Raw genomic sequence first — 20,138 nt, 5'->3', positions numbered from 1 at the left:
TGACCAGCTGTGCGTTAATTGAACCAAAATTTTAAGGGAGTATCTTGAAGACCAATGGCGCGGTATCTCATGATAATCGCAAAGCTCTTTTTGTATACATCTGTGTACTAGGATGTTACAGAACAAAGGTAAGGAAGTCATGCTCAACAATATAAATCACTTCCAATGTTTCTTCTCATTCTGCATAGCACATTTTAGTAAGATAGGTTAAGCTTTGGAGGGCATGTTTACCCAAATGTTGAACTTCATTTAAATGGACACAAGAGATCCTACAGATGCTGAAAATCCAGGTCAACTCACACAAATTACTGGAGGAACTCAGCAGGTCAGGCAGCATATATGGAGGGGACGAAATAGTCAATGTTTCGGGCCTGAAATGTTGACTGTTTATTCTCCTCCATAGATGCTGCCTGGCTTGCTGAGTTCCTCTAGCATTTTATGGGTTGCTTCAATCACATGAAGATGGAAGCAAAACTTTCAACACTTGGATTTTGAAAGTGAAAAATTGATTAAGAAATCTACTTTTCTTAAGGGTAGGAAATCATTTAATTGATTTTCAAAAAGTGCCTCCAAAAGCGTTGTATACTATAAGGGATCACATTGTTAGTGGCCAATATACATATGAGTTGAGGATTAGTTAAGGGACAAGAAACAGAGTTTGGGATGATTAGTCATTCTCAAGGTGTAGTAAAGAATCAAAGTGAGGGCTCGGCTATCTACAGTCTACATCAATGACAGTTATATGATTCAAGCTATGAGGGAAAACTACCTGTGAGTTAGAGGCAAAGGAATATTGGCAAACTAAATAAGTGGGTGACAAGATGGCAGATGAAGGATATTGTAGAGAGATACAAGGCTCTTCATAAACTTGAGATCTTGCAGACACTGAAAATGTGGAGCAAAGTACACAAAATTCTGGAGGAACTCATCAGGACTGAAAAAGGAAGGGAGAAGAAGTCCGAGTAAGAAGATGAGGGGAGGGGAAGGAGTAAAGATAGCAGGTGATAGGTGAGACCAGGTGAGGAGGAATTTAGGTGAGTGTGTGAGGGACTATGAAGTGAGAAGCTGGGAGGTGTTAGATGGCGGAGGTAAAGGGGTGAAGAAGAAATATGATAGGAGAGGAGAGTGGACCATGGGAGAAAGGGAAGGCAGAAGGGCAGCAGAGGGAAGTGATGAGCAGGTGAAGAAAAGAGAAGTGGTAAGATGGGAGCCAGAATTGGGAATGGAAAAAGAGAGGAGGAGGGTTGAAAATTTACTTGATATGATAAATTGATGTTCATATCATCAGGCTGCAGGCCACCTAGGCAGGGTATGAGGTGATGCTCCTCTAACCCAAGAATGGCCTCATCATGGCATAAGGTTTTGACAAGAAATGAAATAGAATACTTTGTTTTGAAATGATGAGTAAATATGAAATGTTGATGGCCACACAAAGATATATTTGCTGGTTCATATGATGGCAAAGCTTAGCATGCAGTCATTGTAATCAATATAAATTCAAGTATACACTGGCCATTGGTGCAAAGGTATTTGGGTTTGAGGGAGGAAATATTGCTCAAATTACTCCATTTGCAGTAGGACTGACTTTGACTGAGCACCTTAAAGATCAGGGATAGATGATTGAAGGAGATATTTAGGGAAAAGTGGTTAACAGATAAACAGTGTTTTGGTGTTTCCACACCCAGCGTACAGTTTTAGTCTCCATACATCGGAAAGGAGAGGGAGAGGGAAAATCTGACTGAAGCATATCAGAGAGGATGATAAAACTGTTGGATGAACTCAATGGGCCAGGAGGGAAATGGAGAATCAACACTTTGAATTGAGACCCTTCATTCAGACCCTAATGAAGGACCTGTAACTGAAATGCTAACTCCATTTCCCTCCATAGATGCTGCCTGACCTGCCAAACTCCTCCAGCAGTTTGTTGTGTTTTTTTAAACAGACTTTCCATTATTTGTAGTTTCTTGTGTCTTCTAAGGGAATGATGGTAGATTTGGAAAGTATTTCCCTGGCTGGGGAGTTTAAAACTAAGACGCACTATCATTATGTAAGGAATTAATCATTTAGGACTGAGATGTGAAGAAATTTCTTCACTCTGTAGACAGTAAGCTTTATGGAATTCATTATCCAAGTGTGTGTGAGTGCTGAGACATTCATTATAGTCAAGGCTTGAATGAAATCTAATTACAGTATGGGACAAGCTCACAGTTCATTGCTCCTATGTTAACAATATTCAAAGTAAAATGCGAAAAATGTATATTATTACCTTTCTTGAAGAAGGGTCTCAGCCCGAAATGTTGACTGTTCATTCATTTCCATCGATGTGTGTGTTGCTTGGATTTCCAGGGCCCATGGACTTTCTCGTGTTTATGGTATTACAGGTTGAACACTAGTGACTCTGCAGATGCTGAATAAAAAGTCGACTTTTCGGGCCGAGACCCTTCATCTGGTCCCAAAACCCTGACTTTTTATTCCTTCCCAGAGATGCTTCCTGACCTGCTGAGTTACTCCAGCATTTTGTGTGTGTTATGACAGGTTGGTCCTCCTGACAACACCATCCTTTTTGAATACTAGAATACATTCACTCACGTTGAAGCAAATGAAAAGAGTTGAGTTACTGGTTCATTTAAATTACAGTTATTCCTTTTATCAGCATAAACTAAGTGCAAATGCTGTATTTTTTAACTGTAGAGTTACATCTTAACTTTGTTCTGCTGTGATAACCAGGTGACAGGAACTGTATAAAGAAACAACCACTGAACAGAATTAAGAGAGACGTACAAAAGAGAGGTGTACAAAATCACAGACTGTTGGCAGGGTAGATATTTTAAATCATCAGCTGGAAAATCATTGGACTCATAAAATTGTCATATTTCAGGATTTATGACTATTTGGCACAGGATAATTTGTAGATTAATTTATATTAAAATGTTGCTATTACATTCAGCTACAAGAGGATTAAATCGTACAAGATCTGCATAATATGGATTAGGTCCAGAGGAAGTGTCAGTCTAGGCTGGTATTTATTGGGTGCCACGTCACTCTGAGACAAGGGGCTTTTAAATATATTCAACACATGTTATGTTGGAATGGTCCCATTGTACTGAACCCAGTGGGGAGTGACAACTACCTACGGAGGATGATAAATTTTGAACCACTGTAAATTCAGCTTGTATGGGAACATGAAATAATGGCAAAGACCGTTCATTACCTTTAATTCTTGATGTACCTTGTCAAATCTATTGCCAGTTTTTCATTTTGAGAGCTGGAAGCCAAAGTCAACAGTCCTATCCAGGCCGACATCACCTTGGGAAGCACTGTGAAAGGGGTGTTGAGGTTACGGCTGCTGTTGAGGATTGGTCAGCGGAGTGTACATGGGGTGTTCTAAAACATGCATTGTTCACTTTTGCAGATGAGCCGTACCCGCTTCAGCTTATCCCCACGACGATGGCGGCAGCAACACCAGGTCTTGGCCAACTCCAGTTGCAGGTAAGACAGGCTGAAGAACGTAAAGATCAGGGGCCATTCATTGAAGGAGATACTTAGGAAAAAGTGGTTAATAGAAAACCTGACATTTGATAAACAAATGCTTAACAAAAGCATCCTGATGGTTGAGAGATCTGAACATGCAGTAGCCAAAAGCAAATAACTCAACAGGAATGGCTTTTTGAGTTTGGACTCTCTCAGGACTGAGTTGAAAAAGTGAGAGAAATGGAAGATTCTTGCCAAAAAATTCCCACTGATTTTGCAAGCTGTCCAGATTCACACTTTAAAGCATTACTTTCCAATTCATTCATTCATGTGTATTATATACCACTGTTTATCCAGCAAAATCATGCACAATTCTTCATTCCAAACCCAGTGTATTAGTATGGGTTTATTATTGTCACATGCAGTGAGATACAGTGAAGAGCTTGTCTTGCATACTGTTCACACAAATCAGGTCATTACACAGCGCATTGATGCAGAAGCAGATAAAGCAATAACAACGCAGAATAAAGAGTAACCGGTACGGAGGAAGTGCAGTGCAGGTAAACGATAAAGTGCAAGATGATAACCAGGTAGATTGTGAAGTCAGAAGTCCATCTTACCATACATTCAATAGTCTGATTGCAGTGGGAGAGAAGCTGTCCTTGAGCCTAGTACTTTCAGACTTTGCATCTTCTACCTGTTGCACAGATGCATGACAGGTAACTCATTGAAATCAATAAAGTCCAGTCGTATGTTTATGAGAAGGTACACAGATAGACGAGTATCTATGCTGAGGATAGGAACCCTGGGAATGGCAAAATCAAGCAAATCCATCCAAACTTTCCATACCGACAGTACAAAACACAGCATTGTACAGTTAGCTTATAATTTCATCCGGAGTTTTTTGGTTTCAGTAACATTTTCAATACTCTCTCACTTTTGACTCAGAAGGTTGCATGAACAAGGACTTGATTCACACCTTTGTGGATGTAACTTTTGAACTTGGCTCTTTCAACCTGCTTGGTCGGACAAAGGCAATCCCCTGAGAACATTTGCAAAACAGCAAAGGATTCCTGCCAATCGAGGTTTATCTCCAACCAAGCAGCAATAACTAACAGACTGTGTTGTCATTTGTCTGTCTGTGGGGCTTTATTTGGCACATGTACATCGAAACATAGAGGGAAATGCGTGATTTGTATCAGATCAGATCAATGAAGTTTGTGCTGGGCAACCCACAAGTGTCACCACTCTTCTGGCATCAGCATAGCATGCCCACAACTCACTAACACTAATCCGTACAATATGTCGTTGAAAATGGTGCACACAGAGGAAAAACACGTCATCATGGGGCGAACGTACAATCTCCTAATGGATAGTGACTTGAGGCAAACCCTGCTCTTACAGCTGCTGTGTTGTGAAGTGCTGTACTAACTCTTATGGTACTGTGCAGTTTTTACTTTTGCTGATATATTTCTTTACTCATCAAGCAATAACTGCACATCAGAAATACTTCATTGGCTGTGAACCATTTTGAAGTGACCTAAGGATATGAAATATGAGATAGAAATACAAGTTCTTTCTTTCCAGATCATGTTTAGTAAAGCGTTCCTGGATTTGACATGCAGTACGCAAGATAAATTAATCAAAAGAAAGACGTGTACAGAATCACATATTTGCTAATAGTCATGGTAAGGGTAGAATTCAACATTTATACAGCAAAGGAACAGGCCCTTCAGCCCATCAGGTCTGCACTGACCTTACATGTTACACTAATTCCTACATTCATCCCATTGTTTTAGTCTCCCAATATTCTCTTAAATTCCCTTAAACTCCAGTCAGATTCTGCCACTCATCTACACACTGTGGCAATCCACAGCAGCCAATTAACCTACCAACCTGTACGACCTTGAGATGTAGGAGAGAACTGGAGCACCCAGAAAGATCCCCTGGTCACAAGGAACATGTGCAATCTGCAGTCTTCATTTTCACTAACATTCTGAGCACAGGTATTTTTGGGGCTCCTTGAGTGACTAAGAGGTAATTTTACCTCACTTTCATTTGCTTGTCTGTACTCTTGCCTCAGCCTACTTTTGAATGAGAGTTTCAACCAGGGTTGTGCTTTGAACACTTAACTATTACAAATGTTTCCTGGCCCATATCAATCTTTGATACACCTTAGTGCAACTAGAGATTTACCAAGTGTATTCTGTTTGGCCTTGCTTTCTCATCCTTTACCACACTTGATGTTGAACTATATTTGTGTGTCCCAACTTCCAATACACTCAGTTCTAAGTTCTAATTTTAGTGCTTAATTTCCTTGAGACATCCTCCTCTCTCTGAAGTTAAAGTCGAAATTCAAAGTTGAGTTTATTGTCTTATGGAGGAGTACCTATGTGCACTGTCTCTGCAAGATGATGGACAATATCGAATGAACTGTCGACTCTGTCAGGAGAAGGAGGGGAAATGCACAAGCAATGCAGAGTATAACTGTGGCTGGTTCCTTCAATAATAAGTATATATCTTTAGATACTGTTGAGGTGGGATGACCTACTGGAGGGAGCTACAATGACCGGGTCTCTGGCACTTTGACTCGGAAGAGCAGAGAGGAGAAGAGGACTGCAGTGTTGATAGGAGATTCTTTAGTCAGAGGAACAGAGCCGAGGTTCTATGGGCCCAATAAAGACACCCGGATGGTATGAGAGAAGGTTCTTAGTAAACTGAAAGGTCTAAGTCACCAGGACCAGATGGTATGCACCCCTGAATTTTGAAAGAGGTGGCTGAAGAGATTGTGGAGGCATTAGTAATGATCTTTCAAGAATCACTAGATTCTGGAATAGTTCCAGAAGACTGGAAAATTGCAAATGTCACTCCACTCTTCAAGAAGGGAGAGAGGCAGAAGAAAGGAAATTACAGGCCAGTTAGCCTGACCTCAGTGGTTGGGAAGATGTTGGAGTCGATTGTTAAGGAAGTGGTTTCGGGGTATTTGGAGGCATGTGGTAAAATAGGCTGTAATCAGCATGGTTTCCTCAAGGGAAAACCTTGCCTGACAAATCTGTTGGAATTCTTTGAAGAAGTAACTAGGAGAATTGATGGATGTTGTGTACTTGGATTTTCAAAACGACTGTAACAAGGTACCATACGTGAGGCTGCTTAACAAGTTAGGAGCTGGTGGTATTACAGGAAAGATTCTAACATAGATAAAGCGGTGGCTGATTGACAGGAGGCAAAGTGTGGGGGGAAAAAAAGGAGCCTTTTCTGGTTGGATGCCTAATGCCATATGACTAATGGCGTTCACAGGGGTCTGTGTTGGGACCGATACTTTTTGCAATATATGTCAATAATTTGGATGATGGAATTGATGGCTTTATTACAAAGTTTGCAAATGATACATAGATAGGTGGAGGGGCAGGTAGTTTTGAGGAAATAGAGAGGCTACACAAGTACTTAGACAGATTGGGAGAAAGGGCAAAGACGTGACAGATGGAATACAGTGCCAGGAACTGAAGGGGTTGACTATTTTCTAAATGGCGAGAAAATACAAACAACTGAGGTGCAAAGGGACTTGGGAGTCCTTGTCCAGGATTTTCTAAAGGTTAATTTGCAGGTTGAGTCTGTCGTGAGGAAGGGAAATGCAATGTTAGCATTTATTTCAAGAGGACTAGAATATAAATGCAAGGATGTAATGTTGAGACATTATAAAGTACTGGTGAAGCCTCACTTGGAGTATTGTGGGCAGTTTTGGGTTCCTTATCTTAGAAAGGATGTGCAGAAACTGGAGAGGATTCAAAGGGGGTTCACAAAATTATTCCAGGATTAAACAACTTGTCATATGAATATCATTTGATGGCTCTGGGCCTATATTCACTAGAATTCAGAAGAATAAGGGGTGACCAAATTGAAACCTATCATATGGTGAAAAGCCTTGATCGAGTGGTTTCCTATGGTGTGAGTGTCTACGACCAGAGAACACAGCCTCAGAATAAAGGGGTGGTCCTTTTAGAATGGAGGAGGAATTTCTCAAAGAAGGTAGGAAAATTCATAACCTATATTTTTCCATGTAGAGTAGATACAGTATGCAACTTAGTTTGCTTGCTTCATGCTTAACGGTGAATATATTTTAAATGTATTCTAAAGTCCACCTATCTCTGGAATTTCCTACATAAGCATTTCCTTCCTCTCTTTTCCCTTTGATAGGCTTTTATGATGAATATCCTGATAATCTGTGTTTATGAAGCCATTTAGCAGATTTTAAAGACAATCCATAGTTCAGTAGATTTTGTTTTTTTATAATTATTTATTTATTTACCCGCTGAGCTGCTCCACTTTTTTAGTGTGTTGCTTGATACCAGCATCTGCGTCTTTTGTCTATTCTCTGTTTTTTTTTTACTACGTACTTTGTGAATTTCAGGAGAATTCATTTTAGATGTCTAGAGCTCAAGCTGTGTCACAGAAGTGCACAATGAGCAGAAATATACTGGAAGCACTCAGCAGCATGGGCACGATCAATGGAGAGAGAAACAGTCAGATTTCAGGTCTGGGATTCTTTGCCAGAGCTGGGATAGAGACAAACGAGGTAAATTTTAGCTGCGGAGAAAGTGATGGGTAGATCTTGAGGAATATGTCTGGTAGGGTGAGACCAAATATGTGATGAAGTTATTGTAGAAGAAGCAGTACATTTTACTTCTTTGTCTGTGTATTGTTCAGTTAATAGTGAGACTCAACTGGCCAGACTACAGAGTTAATATGCCGCAATATCTAGTTCTAATAAAAACAAAAAGAAAGGCTGAGAATGGAAATGCAATTGTTTTTCAATAAAAGGGATGGACAGAAAATGTGCAGAGAAGGTTGCAACATCAGCCAAAGTAAAAATGGCTCACTCAACCATCTATACCACAGAAATTATTGGGAAACAGTGTGTCTTGTTTTTTTTTAAGCACAACTGATTCTGGTTAATTATGCCATTGGTAAATTGGGACTGCCACTTATTTGGGTCAACTCTTAAAGACAAAAAACTAATAGAGAAAATAGTCACAATCCCCTTAATTTATTTGGGACACTTGGGAAAGAAAGCTGCTGCTGAACAGTTTGTAACTAGAGTCAATTGCGTGCACTTGTGTAGCCATTAGACACTACACCATGCTTAGAATGAACGGTTTTTAAATATGGTTGGTTGCATTGTTCGTGTGATGCACCATCAATAACTCACTCTGAGACATAAGGTGAAATATCGGCTTTTATTGACTGGAAGAAGGAACCAGCAGTGAGTGACCATCATACTATGTCCTGGAGACTGAGGCCGAGCTTAGGCCTCAGATCGCCTTTATACAGGGGCCTGTGGGAGGAGCCACAGGAGCAGTCAGCAGGGGGCGTGTCCAGACAGGCACACGTAGTTCACCACATCGTGTTCAAAGAGCAGTGGTTTTTGTCACTGATAGTCGGCGAGAACTACACAGTAAGACAATTCAGAACTGCCAGAAATGGCCTGAAGTGAAGATTTCATGACTTCATGTTAGGACCATCGAAGAGCTTAAAGTTATCGACTATCATCTTGAATGCTACAATGAAAATGAAGATTTGGAGGATGCAGTCATGGAAATCATTGTTTGAAGGCAGTCCATTATCTGCACTAGGTGTCTGCACCGAATTCCTTCATTTACAGTCAAGCAAAAGAACATGGCAGCATACATTGGATGAATTCCCCCATCAATAACTATCACAAACTAATACACAGTTTTATAGTACTTTATAGTACTGGCAGTGTTCTATTTTGTTCTATATTTCATTTAAATACATAATTTGTTATTTAGTCAAATGGTAGTTTGTTTTTTTTAATATCTTTTTAACTATTTCCATGAAACCTTGGCTAATTTGGGTAGCTACTTTGTTGGGCCAAAATGTATTGGTCCTGATGCATCCCAATGAACCAGAATCTGCTGTGTTTCTTTTCTTCACTATGTTGCCTGTACTAATTCCCCATACCCAAAGCTCAGTGTAATACTGTGACTGTGAGATGCATCTGCTTTTATAATGGGCCATAACCGTCACCAGACTAACAAAAAAACTGAAAGGTTTTGATTTTGTTTCAGTCTGGTATAATTGGAATTGGAATTGGTTTATTATTGTCATATGTAACAAGATACAGTGAAAAGCTTGTCTTGCATAAGTGTCCATATAGATCAAATCATTACACAGTGCACTGAGGTAGAACAAGGTAAAACAATAACAATGCAGAACAAAATGTAACAGCCACAAAGAAAGTGTAGTGCAGGTAAACAATCAGATAGAAGACCATATCAAGCTACGGTAGATAGTGATGTCAAGTGTCCATTGTATGGTACAGGGAACCACTTATTAGTTTGTAAATGTGCAATAATTTTTTTCAATGATCTCGAATAGACTGAACAAGCACCATGGTAGCATAGCGATTAGCATGACGTTATTACAGCTCGGGGCGTCAGAGTTTGGAAATAGATTCCAACACCATCTGTAAGGAGTTTGAACGTGAATACATGGGTTTCCTCCACATGTCATGGTTCCCTCACACGTTCCAAAGATGTACCATTTAGTAGGTTAATTTGTCATTGTAAAATTATCCCATGATTAGGCTAGTACTAAATTGGTGGGATGCTTAGCGATGTGTCTCATTGGGCCGGGAGAGCCTGATTTACGCTGCCTTTCTAAAATAATATACAAAGTAAAATAAACCAAATCAGGAGTTAAGAACAAGAAAGGAGACAAAATAGAGCATTTCTTTAAAAATAATTAAATCAGGTCCTTAACTGACTGCAACTTGCTTGCTCCACTCTGAGTTTCTCATCCAGTTTCTAGTTGTGACAATCTGCCTGTGGTCACCAGGTATAAAGATAAATGTCTAGGACCCTGTTGTAAAGAATTCAAAAGAAAATAGTTGTGGCATTTAAAATAATTTCTTTGGTACCTTAGAGGAGTGTAATTCTAACTCGCCTGTGACCATTTGTTTAATGCAGACTATTTAGTTTCTGATTGATGTGGAAAGGCTTCAGTCAGTGAAAACGGAAAGATCAGGTGAAGTAGTCAGAAATATAGTGACAAAATTTCCAAAAACATGACCGACAGCAAACCTTGTGAGGAGTTTTAGGCTTATTTTCTGTCAGCACTTTTTTAATGCGCAGTTTCCAGATCAGTGGACAAACCTGCCCTGTTCATTCGATCCTGGGAAGTGTGTGCTGCTTTTGCATCTACTAGAGGATGTGTTTGCTGCTGGGTGAAGAGACTGGCCTTGGCTAATTCCAGTACATAGGACCAGGGAGAATCGGCATCAGTGCAGTAGATGCTGCCCAGCTGCAAAGTCGTCTGCACAGCTGCAGTGAAAAACCTTTCTTGCAGCAGCATCACATCAGATAAGCAGCGTTTACAAGAGAAACACTAGTTAAATATAAATTGTACGAAAAAATGCAAGAAAGAAGTCAATTAGAACAGAAGTCTATTGTAGTGTAAAGTGGTCATAGTGTTGCTATCCTGAGATGCCAGCAAGGTTGTTGGTTCAAAGGCTCAATTGATTCTCTGCATCAGTGCAGTGTGTGATCTGTCACAGGCACATAGCTTCATATAAACAGCATTCACAAGAAAATCACAAATGTAAATCATAACAAGTTTTACAAGAAAGAACACAACAAATGGAACCCAAAGTTCATAGCAGTGCAGTCATAGTATATACTGTGGTAGTGATTAGGATTGTGCAGGTCAGTTTAAGAACCAGTGTTTGAAGGGACACACACAAAATGCTGGAGGAACTCAGCAGGCCAGGCAGCATCTATGGAAAAGAGTACAGTCGACGTTTTGGGCTGAGACCCTTCAAGAGGACTGTTGAGGGGGCAGTCCTGATGAAGTGTCTTAGCCAGTCCTGATGAAGGGATTTGTCAACTGTTTACTCTTTTCCATAGATGCTGCCTGGCCTGCTGAGTTCCTCTAGCATTTTGTGTGTGGTGCTTGGATTTCCAGAATCTGCAGATTTTCCTGTCTTAATGTTTGCAGGGAAGTAGCTGTCCCTGGACCTGGTGATGTGGGACTTTGGTCTTCTGCGCCTTTTGCCCAGTGGTAGCCATGAGAAGGTGGTGGCTCAGCACAGATGGTGGGGATCGTTGATGATAGATGCTGTCTGCTGGAGGGAGTGCCTCCTGTAGATATGACCAATAGTGGGGAGGGATGTGCCCATGCTGTATTGGAATGAGTCCACTACTCTCTGCAGCTTCTGTGGGATTGTCGACCATTTGCATGTGTATGTAGAGAGGTAAACAGAATGTAAAACCACAGTCATTATTCAACAAAATGTTGGAAAACGCATGGCAATATTGAAAGATGTAGTTTTGAAGTTATCTGTTTATTAAGAGAAAAGCCCTGAAGTTTATGGCCTCTCTTTACAAACATAAAGATCTTTGAACTAGCAGTAGACTGAAGAAGCCCTACCCTATTATACTAGGATTTGATTACGAGAAGCCCAGAAGTGTTTACTGTGGCAGGTGCCTTATTGATAATAAATTAGCTGTAGATACACCTCGCCAAGAGTGCTGACTATCACAGGGGCCACCGTTTAGGAAGCTGCCCTAAGAATCCTGTCACATGCGGACAGCAGGTCAGTGTTTACAAGTACCGTACATCTCCGGCTGATGTGGTAAATGACAGGTCCTCGCCCACTGAGCTCATAAAATAGGAAGAAAGAGAGGGAGAGAAATATATGTGAAAGAGGAGGGAGAGTGGGAGAAACCAACCAATTAATGGCAAGGCTATTGGAAAATAAATGATGAGAATATTATGCTTGAGACTGAAAGAGATTCAGACAGTGCAAGTCCGGTTTTGAATGGAGATGCATTTACTGGCTGATGACCTGAAGATGAGACGAGCACCCTGTACATCCTCCTTCTGTAATGAACAGAAATGCTGGCGCTGTATAAAGAGGGTCAATTGAAGAGGTCATGCATCATATGGGGAGGCAGATGTTGGAACATATTGTAATGGATTACTCTTCTGTGCGTGGATTGGCTTGTGAAGAGCTGATCAGCCGGTGCTTAATACTTTCACTCGAGTTGAGGAATGTAATGAATTTACCTCAACAGCAGCATCTGGACGTGCTTTTGTTGCCGTGATCTGTAATGTGGCCTCCGCTGCAGTGACTGGGCAAAGCAAAAGCAAGGTGGGGAGCTGGAACTGGATGCCTAGCTGATAATTTGAAACAGAGCCTTAACCCTTTATGAAACCGGAAGCCCAGTGCTGAGCCCGTTAGCCATTGTCCTGAGGAAATAAGTGGCATTTTATAATCAACTTTAATAACATAGTTGCACTTCCAGCTCATGAAGGAAATCTGCAGCGTAGCCCTTAGTGCAATGCTGTTACAATGCCAGCCGTATGATTGGGGTTTGACTCCCACCACTGTGTGTAAGGAGCCCATACGTTTCCGCCTGTTACTGTCTGGGTTTCCTACGGGTGTTCCGGTTTCCTCCCACGACCTGAAGACTCACGGGTTAGGGTTAAGTTAGTGAGTTGCTGTGATGCTTTGTTGGCACAGGAAGCCTGGCAGGCTACAGCACAATCCTCGCCGACTTGAATCGATGCAAACTACGCGTTTCATTGTATGTTTAGATGCACAGTACATGTGACAATTAAAGCTGATCTTTAAACCTGGATTATTGAAGATGTTATTTGTAAGTGAGCCCAAAATATTTATGGGATGTTCTGATACAGATTATTCACTACCTGATTCTTATTTTTGAAGAATCTGCCTGCGATTCTACAGAGTTCACCCAGGCTCAGTGTATCCCAAAGCGATTGATGAACAAAAAAAATAGTACTTAAAAAAAAAAGCTGGGCAAGGTAACAATATAGAAATTGCGACAGTTAATTTGAGTGCAGCTAGGTCTCAGAAACACCAATGTGATTATGACAAGATAATCTATCTTCTGATGATATTTGAGCGATAAATATTGGCCAGGGCCCTGGGGAGAATATCTTCTGCACTTGCTGGATCAGAGCTTCAAAGTCATTTACAACTGCCTGAAGGGGCAGATGGTCCTTGGTTTATTGTCTGGATGACGGTACCTCTGAAGGCTTTGGCAAGCTCTCAGTGTCGCACTGTTGTATCGAGCTTTGAATCTGTACAAGCCCCTGAATTCTGTACAATAGTCAGTTACTTGGGTACGATGTTTGAAATTTTGGCTGTTTTGGAGGGGACGCTCCAAGCTCCTTTTTTTTAAAATACCTTTTCCGCCAGTAGTTCTTTTTTATAAATCATCCATCATTCTGCCTGGGCAATTAGGAACTGTATAAATCACATCTGGCACTACGTGAAGCCAAATGGAACAAAAGGAAGGCAGCTTAACCATCAACGTTCAAAGGTCAGCCCTTTGAAGCATTACAAAGGTGTTACATTTAAAATGCCAAATGAAAAGGGGATGTTAAATTTTCATTCAGCCCATGATTTGATCACCTCTGTTTCAGCCTGGCTTCCTCTGACTTTTTATGTGTATCATGGACACATACAGCAGAGAAACATGCCCTTTGGCCCATTGAATTAGTGCTGACCATTAAGCACACACTTATTGCAATTTTATATTAATTCTATTATACTCTTCACCACTTTCCCATCAACTCTCCCCCACCCCCACCCCTGCCAGGTTCTACACATCACCTACATGCAGTGGCCCCCCCGACCTACCTACTCCCAGTTATCTGACATGAAAGGAAATTGGAGCACCCTGAGGACATCTGAACAGAACGTGCAAACTCCTCACAAACAGCAATGGAGTTCAGGAATGCACCCAGGCTCTCTGGAGCTGTGAGACAGCAACTGCACTGCTATTTTTCAGAAGTTTTCTTTTCAAAAAAGAAAAGATGAAATTGACGTTTTAAAAAAGACCCAACCATAAATTCTTCTAAGATGATGTAAGCTGCCGTGTATAGGTGCTGGAAGAGAAACAGCCGGGTCGTGTTGGTTGACATTTGGGGTGGTACGGTTGAGTAGCTGTTTGTGCAATGGTTTACAGTATACCAGCATCACTCCCACCAAACTGTAAGGAGTTTGTACGTTCTCCCTGTGACCTTGCGGCTTTCTTCCTGGTGCTGTGGTTTCCTCCCACATTCCAAAGATGTACGGTTAGGATTAGTGAGTTGTGGGCCTGCTCTGTTGTCTCCTGAAGTGTGGCAATGCTTGCGGGCATCCCCCCAGCTCAATCCCCACTGATTTGATTTGAAGCCAGCGGCCCATTTCTCTCTATGTTTCGATGTGTTTCTTTTAACAGACAGTTAAAAGTTAAGTTCAATTTTTTTATTGGTTCATTTTTAAAATTTCCATCAATACTTTAATTCCTCTGCATTCCCTGCATTCGTCCTCAGTTCTTTTGCTGGTTGGCCTTGAAGAACTGAAGTAACTCAGCCCGACTCTCTTGCCTTCCCTCTGAATGGCTGTGGCAGTGCCTAAACTGAGTTCAATGACCTTCTTTCTCCCTGTGATTGGTGTCACTGGAGTCAATACAATGTGTGGTGTAATGTTCCCATCGTTATGAAACAATGGGCTCCTTCTATTTACTGAGAGCAAGGCTGCAAATGATTTGTTGACAGATGCAAACGCCTTACACTTCAGTTCTACACTCCAGATGTCACATTCCAGACTTTTCACGCTTAATGTCGCACCCTAGGTGTCACTCACTGGATGTCACAACCCGACACCTCATTCCCAAAGCCATGGAACACACCAACCAGGAGCAAGAGGTGGTTCTACATCTCCTTGAGCCATTTGACACAAGGACAACTGAGTTTATATATCAGTTGCACTTTCTCACTCTATTCCCATGTAATCCCTTGGTTTCCTTCGAAGCCAAAAATCCATCAGTCTCATTCTTGGATTCGCAATCCTCAGAGTGGATATTGCTAAAAATGTTCATTTTTTTTCTGAGTGAAGAAGCAATTTGTTCTCCGCCTGGCCTGAACTGCTGACCCTTATACAACTCACTGTAGCTCTAGCTGTAGCTGGGGAGACGGTCTCTCAGCATCTGCTCTATCAAGGCCTCCAAATAGGTTTCAGCACTATTGTCTTCCTCTCATCTTTCTAAACTCTAGAGGACAGGCCCATTCTCTTCCATTACCCTTCATAAGATAGCCTGTAATATCCCACTAATCAGACCAGTGAGCCTGCATTACCTACTCACTGCAGCCCACATGTTGTTCCTTGGGTTATGTTGTCGTACAGCATACTGCAAGTTGTAGTCTTCCTGTTTCATCTTACACAGGGACTTCTTATCATAAGCATTTGGTACATTATTTTTGGAACAAAGAGTTTCTAAGTAAGCAATGGCATTGAAAGTTTAGCAGAAAATGATTTTGATACATTAAAAAAACAAAAAAAAGAACAGCGGAATTATCTTGGAAGTACAAGGGGTTTTAACTCAAAACATCAAATGTCCACTTCCCTTCGTAGACACTGTCTGGCCCGTTGTGTTCCTCCAGCATTTTGGTTTTTTATGAGAATTAATTTTCAGGTTACTGGTGGGACTGGCAACTTACGAATGGGGGTGATTGTTAAACTGATAAATCGGTTTATTCTTGTCACATCTACCAAGGGGTAGTGCCCTCTGTACAGAACATTTCATCACTTCAGTGCATTGAAGGAGTCTAAGGGAAAACAGTAACAGAAAGCAGAGTAAAGTGTTAGTTACAGGAAAAGTGCAGTGCCTGCAGATAATAAAGTGTAACCGCATAATAAGGTCAAGACATCCTAATATACAAGGGAACCATTTGATAGTCATATAACAACAGATGTCCATGAGTCTGGTGGTATGTACTTTCAGGCATTTGTACCTTCTGCCCGATGGAAGAGAGAATGTCCGGGGTGGTGGAACGTGATGCTGGCTTGAGAGTTCCAGGTGGCATTCCAGTATTCTGTGTTCAGAAACTTGATACAGCCTGGCCAATCAGGAAAAGTGGATTGGCTTGCCACAACTAACAAATCACAGAATCAAATGGACAACACATACATGTGATTGGGGTGCTGCTTGAGCTTGATGTAATTTAATGTAAGAGAGTAGGGATGAAATAATTAATGACGGCTTTCAATGAGTGACAATAAGTTCATGGGCAAATCAGCATGAAGCAATGATTATTTAATTGAGATAAGGCCAAAACAATAGCTTAGAAATCAAAGTTAGTCATGAAGTTCTGGTGCAAGTACTGCCCAGTCTGACCAATGAGGCACAGGAGTGACAATAAACATAGAAAACGTGAAAGAGAGGAGCTGATGAAGGGTCTCGGCCCAAAATGTTGACTGTACTCTTTTCCATAGAAGCTGCCTGACCTGCTGAGTTCCTCCAGCATTTTGCGTGTGTTACTTGGATTTCCTGCATCTACAGATTTTCTCTTATTTGTGAAAGAGAGGAGCTGCAAAGTTGTAGAGATCAGGGTTTTGAAGAAGAAAGGAGGTTAGGCTTATCAGAGATATTATAATGACACATTTTCTTTCTGTCTCTGAGCAATGTAATTGTGTGACTACAACTCTGCACTCTCTTCCCAAACTAACGCCATCCTAATCGATTCTGAGATAGGAAAATGATACAAAAGGAGGCGAGGAACTGAAGCACTGGAAAGTAACTTTAAACAGCTGCCAGGGGATGCAGATCTGAGAACAATGTTTAAGGGGCATTTAGACAGACACATGGACAGGCATGGAGTGGGGAGGTGTAGACCATGTGCAGCTTAAATCGGCATTATGGTTATTGCCATTAACGTTGTTATATGAAGCAGAAAAAGACACTCTCCTCTTTAAACCCTAAAACTAGATTGCTGCCTTTCTCCAATTCCTGTTCATGCAGAACCACTTTTCTGCACCAAGTCATTGCAGTCCATCATGCATCATAAACGTTCCACCAACTGTGTTAGGCTTCTGTCTACCATCATCCTCAGATGCCAAGCACCACAAATATCTACACTCAGTGGCCATTTTAGTAGGTAACTCCTGTACCTAATAAAGTGGTAATTCAATGCATGTTCATGGTCTTCTACTGCTGTAGTACATCCATTTCAAGGTTCAACTTGTTTTCTATTCAGAGATAGTCTTCTGCACACCACTGTTGTAACACTTGGTGGTCTGAGTTACTGTCAGCTGCCATGAGTTTGAGCCAGTCTGGCCATCCCCCTCCTTCCTCTCCCATTAACAAAGAGCTTTTGCCCACTGAACTGCCACTCACTGGATGGTTTCTGTTTGTCACACTATTCTCTGTAAACTCCAGAAACTGTTATGCATGAAAATCCCAGGAGGTCAGCAGATTCTGAGATACTCAAACCACCCTATTTAGCAACTACAATCAATCTACAGTCAAAGTCACTTAGATCACATTTCATTAGCATTCTGATGTTTGATCTGTACAGCAACTAAGCTACTCGACCATGTCTGCATGCTTTTATGCATTGAGTGCTGCCATGTAATTGGTGGCATTAGTGAGCGGGTATACAGGTGCACCTAATAAAGTTGTCTCTGAGTGTTTATTCTCACTTTCAATGCCTCATTTGAGCTGGACCTCACTTTCTCACCTCATCTTCAATGAGTGGAAACAGCAGGGATGGAAGAATTCCACCCAGTGGCCTGGTCTGGATGTGCTAAGGCCTCAGAGGTGTGAAGAATGAGTGGTAAAGCTTTGGCCCACCCAGTGGCAATCACATTTTAAGGCGTCTGACAAATTCCAATTTTAGGCGCCTGCCAAAGCTGAAATTTTCTGTAATAACACAGCTTGCTCACCTCATCTGAGTAAGCATTCATCTGCGGACACTTGATGCATTAATTAAAGGAGATCGCCATTCTGATTATAACAGCAGGACTACTGAAAATTACTCTGCATCATGGCCCATTTTTGTCATGTCTGACCCTCAATCTGCCAGAGTCAATATAAGCAACACTTAAAATAAATACATGATTTTCTTTATTTCTTCTGGATTATCACCTTGATAAACATTTGTGATGCTGAGGTTCGGAAGTAGGAGAGAGAGCGATGTTTATGTGAAAACCAACTGGTATGTTGGACCATTAGAATCTGTGTGAAGACTGAGTTCTGGAATACCCTCACCAAACCTTATGGCGTCCACCCTCTCCCCCCCCGACCTCTAACATGTTCATTTAAAGCCCACCACTTTTAACTTGGGCCGTCCCTTAGCCTCTTCTGTGAAGCATCCTGAAAAGTCTTACTACAATGTAGGTTCTGCTCCTCCCCAGGTTATGAACGCTTGACTTACGTACAGCTGTGCATAAGAATGAGCTTTTGGGAGACCAGTTGGGTGGATTTTCTTGTTGCTGCAGAGCTGCAGGTATCTTCTGCGCTGATAGAACTTCAGTTTCTGGCCACATTTCCGACTTACAAACACGGTCATTTCACAAGGAGTACATGGATGTGTGGGGTTTGGAGAGCAATGGTTCCGATATGGGTTAATGGAACTTGAAAGAACAATAGTACAGCATGGACTAGATGGGCTGAAGGGCCTATTTCTGCGCTGTGGTGTTCTATGACTCTACCCACGTACTTGACTAAAGTTAATTTAATGAATGAATTTACTTAAATCTTACATCCATCCCACAACACGAGGAAGTAAAAATCTTTCTGTTATGACTCCGTTGTAATGTGCAGATATCTGAATTTATAAGTGTAATGACTTATAGAAAGGAGCTGTCCCGTAGCCTGTTGGTCCTGGCTTTAATGCTGCGGAAGTGTTTGCCAGACAGCAGCTGGACAGTTTATGGTTGGAGTGACTGGTGTTCCCGATGATCTTCCAGGCCTTCTTTACACACCTCCTGCTGTAAATGTCCTCAATAGAGGGAAGTTCACATCCACAGATGTGCTGGACTGTCCTTAACGCTCTCAGCAGTGCCCAACGGTCGAGGTTGGTGCAGTTCCTGTACCAGGCGGTGATACAGCCAGTCAGGATGCCAGTCTTTTACATATTGTTATTACACTATCCTCAACCACCTTCTCTGGTGTCCCGTTTAATCTAAACACCACTGTCTGCATGGAGAAGCAGCCTCCTGAGGTTCTGTTTGAATGTTCCTCTCTCACCTTGCACTCAGAAGGTGGTGCGAGTGTGGAACAAGCTGACAGTGGAGCTGTCAGTGCAACATTTGGGAGAAGTTTGGATAAGTATGTGGATGGGAGGGGTATGGAGAGCTATGGTCCAGGTGCAGGTCAATGGGACTAGGTAGAATGATAGCTCGGCATTGACTAGATGGGCTGAAGAGCCTGTTTCTGTGATATGGTGCTCTGTGACTCTGTGAACCCTGTCATAACCTGGAGAGTTTACCCATACTAATTGTTGCAGCAAGCAATCTGCTGGAAGATCTCATTGAGTCAAGCAGCATCTGTGGGAAGAAAGGGCTTGTCGATGTTTAACACTGGAACCCTGAACCAGGATACCCTGCAGTCGCAGGAGATATCAGATTTGCCCTTACACCATTTGCTTCAGCACCATCCAGGAGCCTAAGCAGCCCTTCCCCGTGAGACAACGATTGATGTGCACTTCCTTCAACCAAGTGTACTTTGCCCTGTAAAACTTGTTATTGGGTTTTAAAAAGTGATAAGCAAACACCAACAAAAATCAAAATGATTGTCTGATCACCTTTACTTTATAGTTATCAATTACCTTTGACTTCAGAACATAGAACATGT

General features: G+C 41.6%; 1 protein-coding gene across 5 annotated transcripts in view; it reads left to right on the top strand.

Annotated features, from left to right (window-relative positions):
* sox5 (SRY-box transcription factor 5) overlaps positions 1-20,138 on the top strand; it is a 385,467-nt gene that overhangs the window by 271,499 nt on the left and 93,830 nt on the right. For all 5 annotated transcript variants that reach the window (XM_059987684.1, XM_059987685.1, XM_059987686.1 and 2 more), the window contains one exon: positions 3,413-3,489. In XM_059987684.1, coding sequence (XP_059843667.1) covers positions 3,413-3,489 — 77 coding nt within the window. The remainder of the gene's footprint in view (positions 1-3,412; positions 3,490-20,138) is intronic.

The sequence above is a fragment of the Hypanus sabinus genome, chromosome 13, assembly GCF_030144855.1.
Source record: "Hypanus sabinus isolate sHypSab1 chromosome 13, sHypSab1.hap1, whole genome shotgun sequence".
Lineage (NCBI taxonomy): Eukaryota > Metazoa > Chordata > Chondrichthyes > Myliobatiformes > Dasyatidae > Hypanus > Hypanus sabinus.
This window is presented reverse-complemented; position numbering and strand designations above follow the sequence as displayed.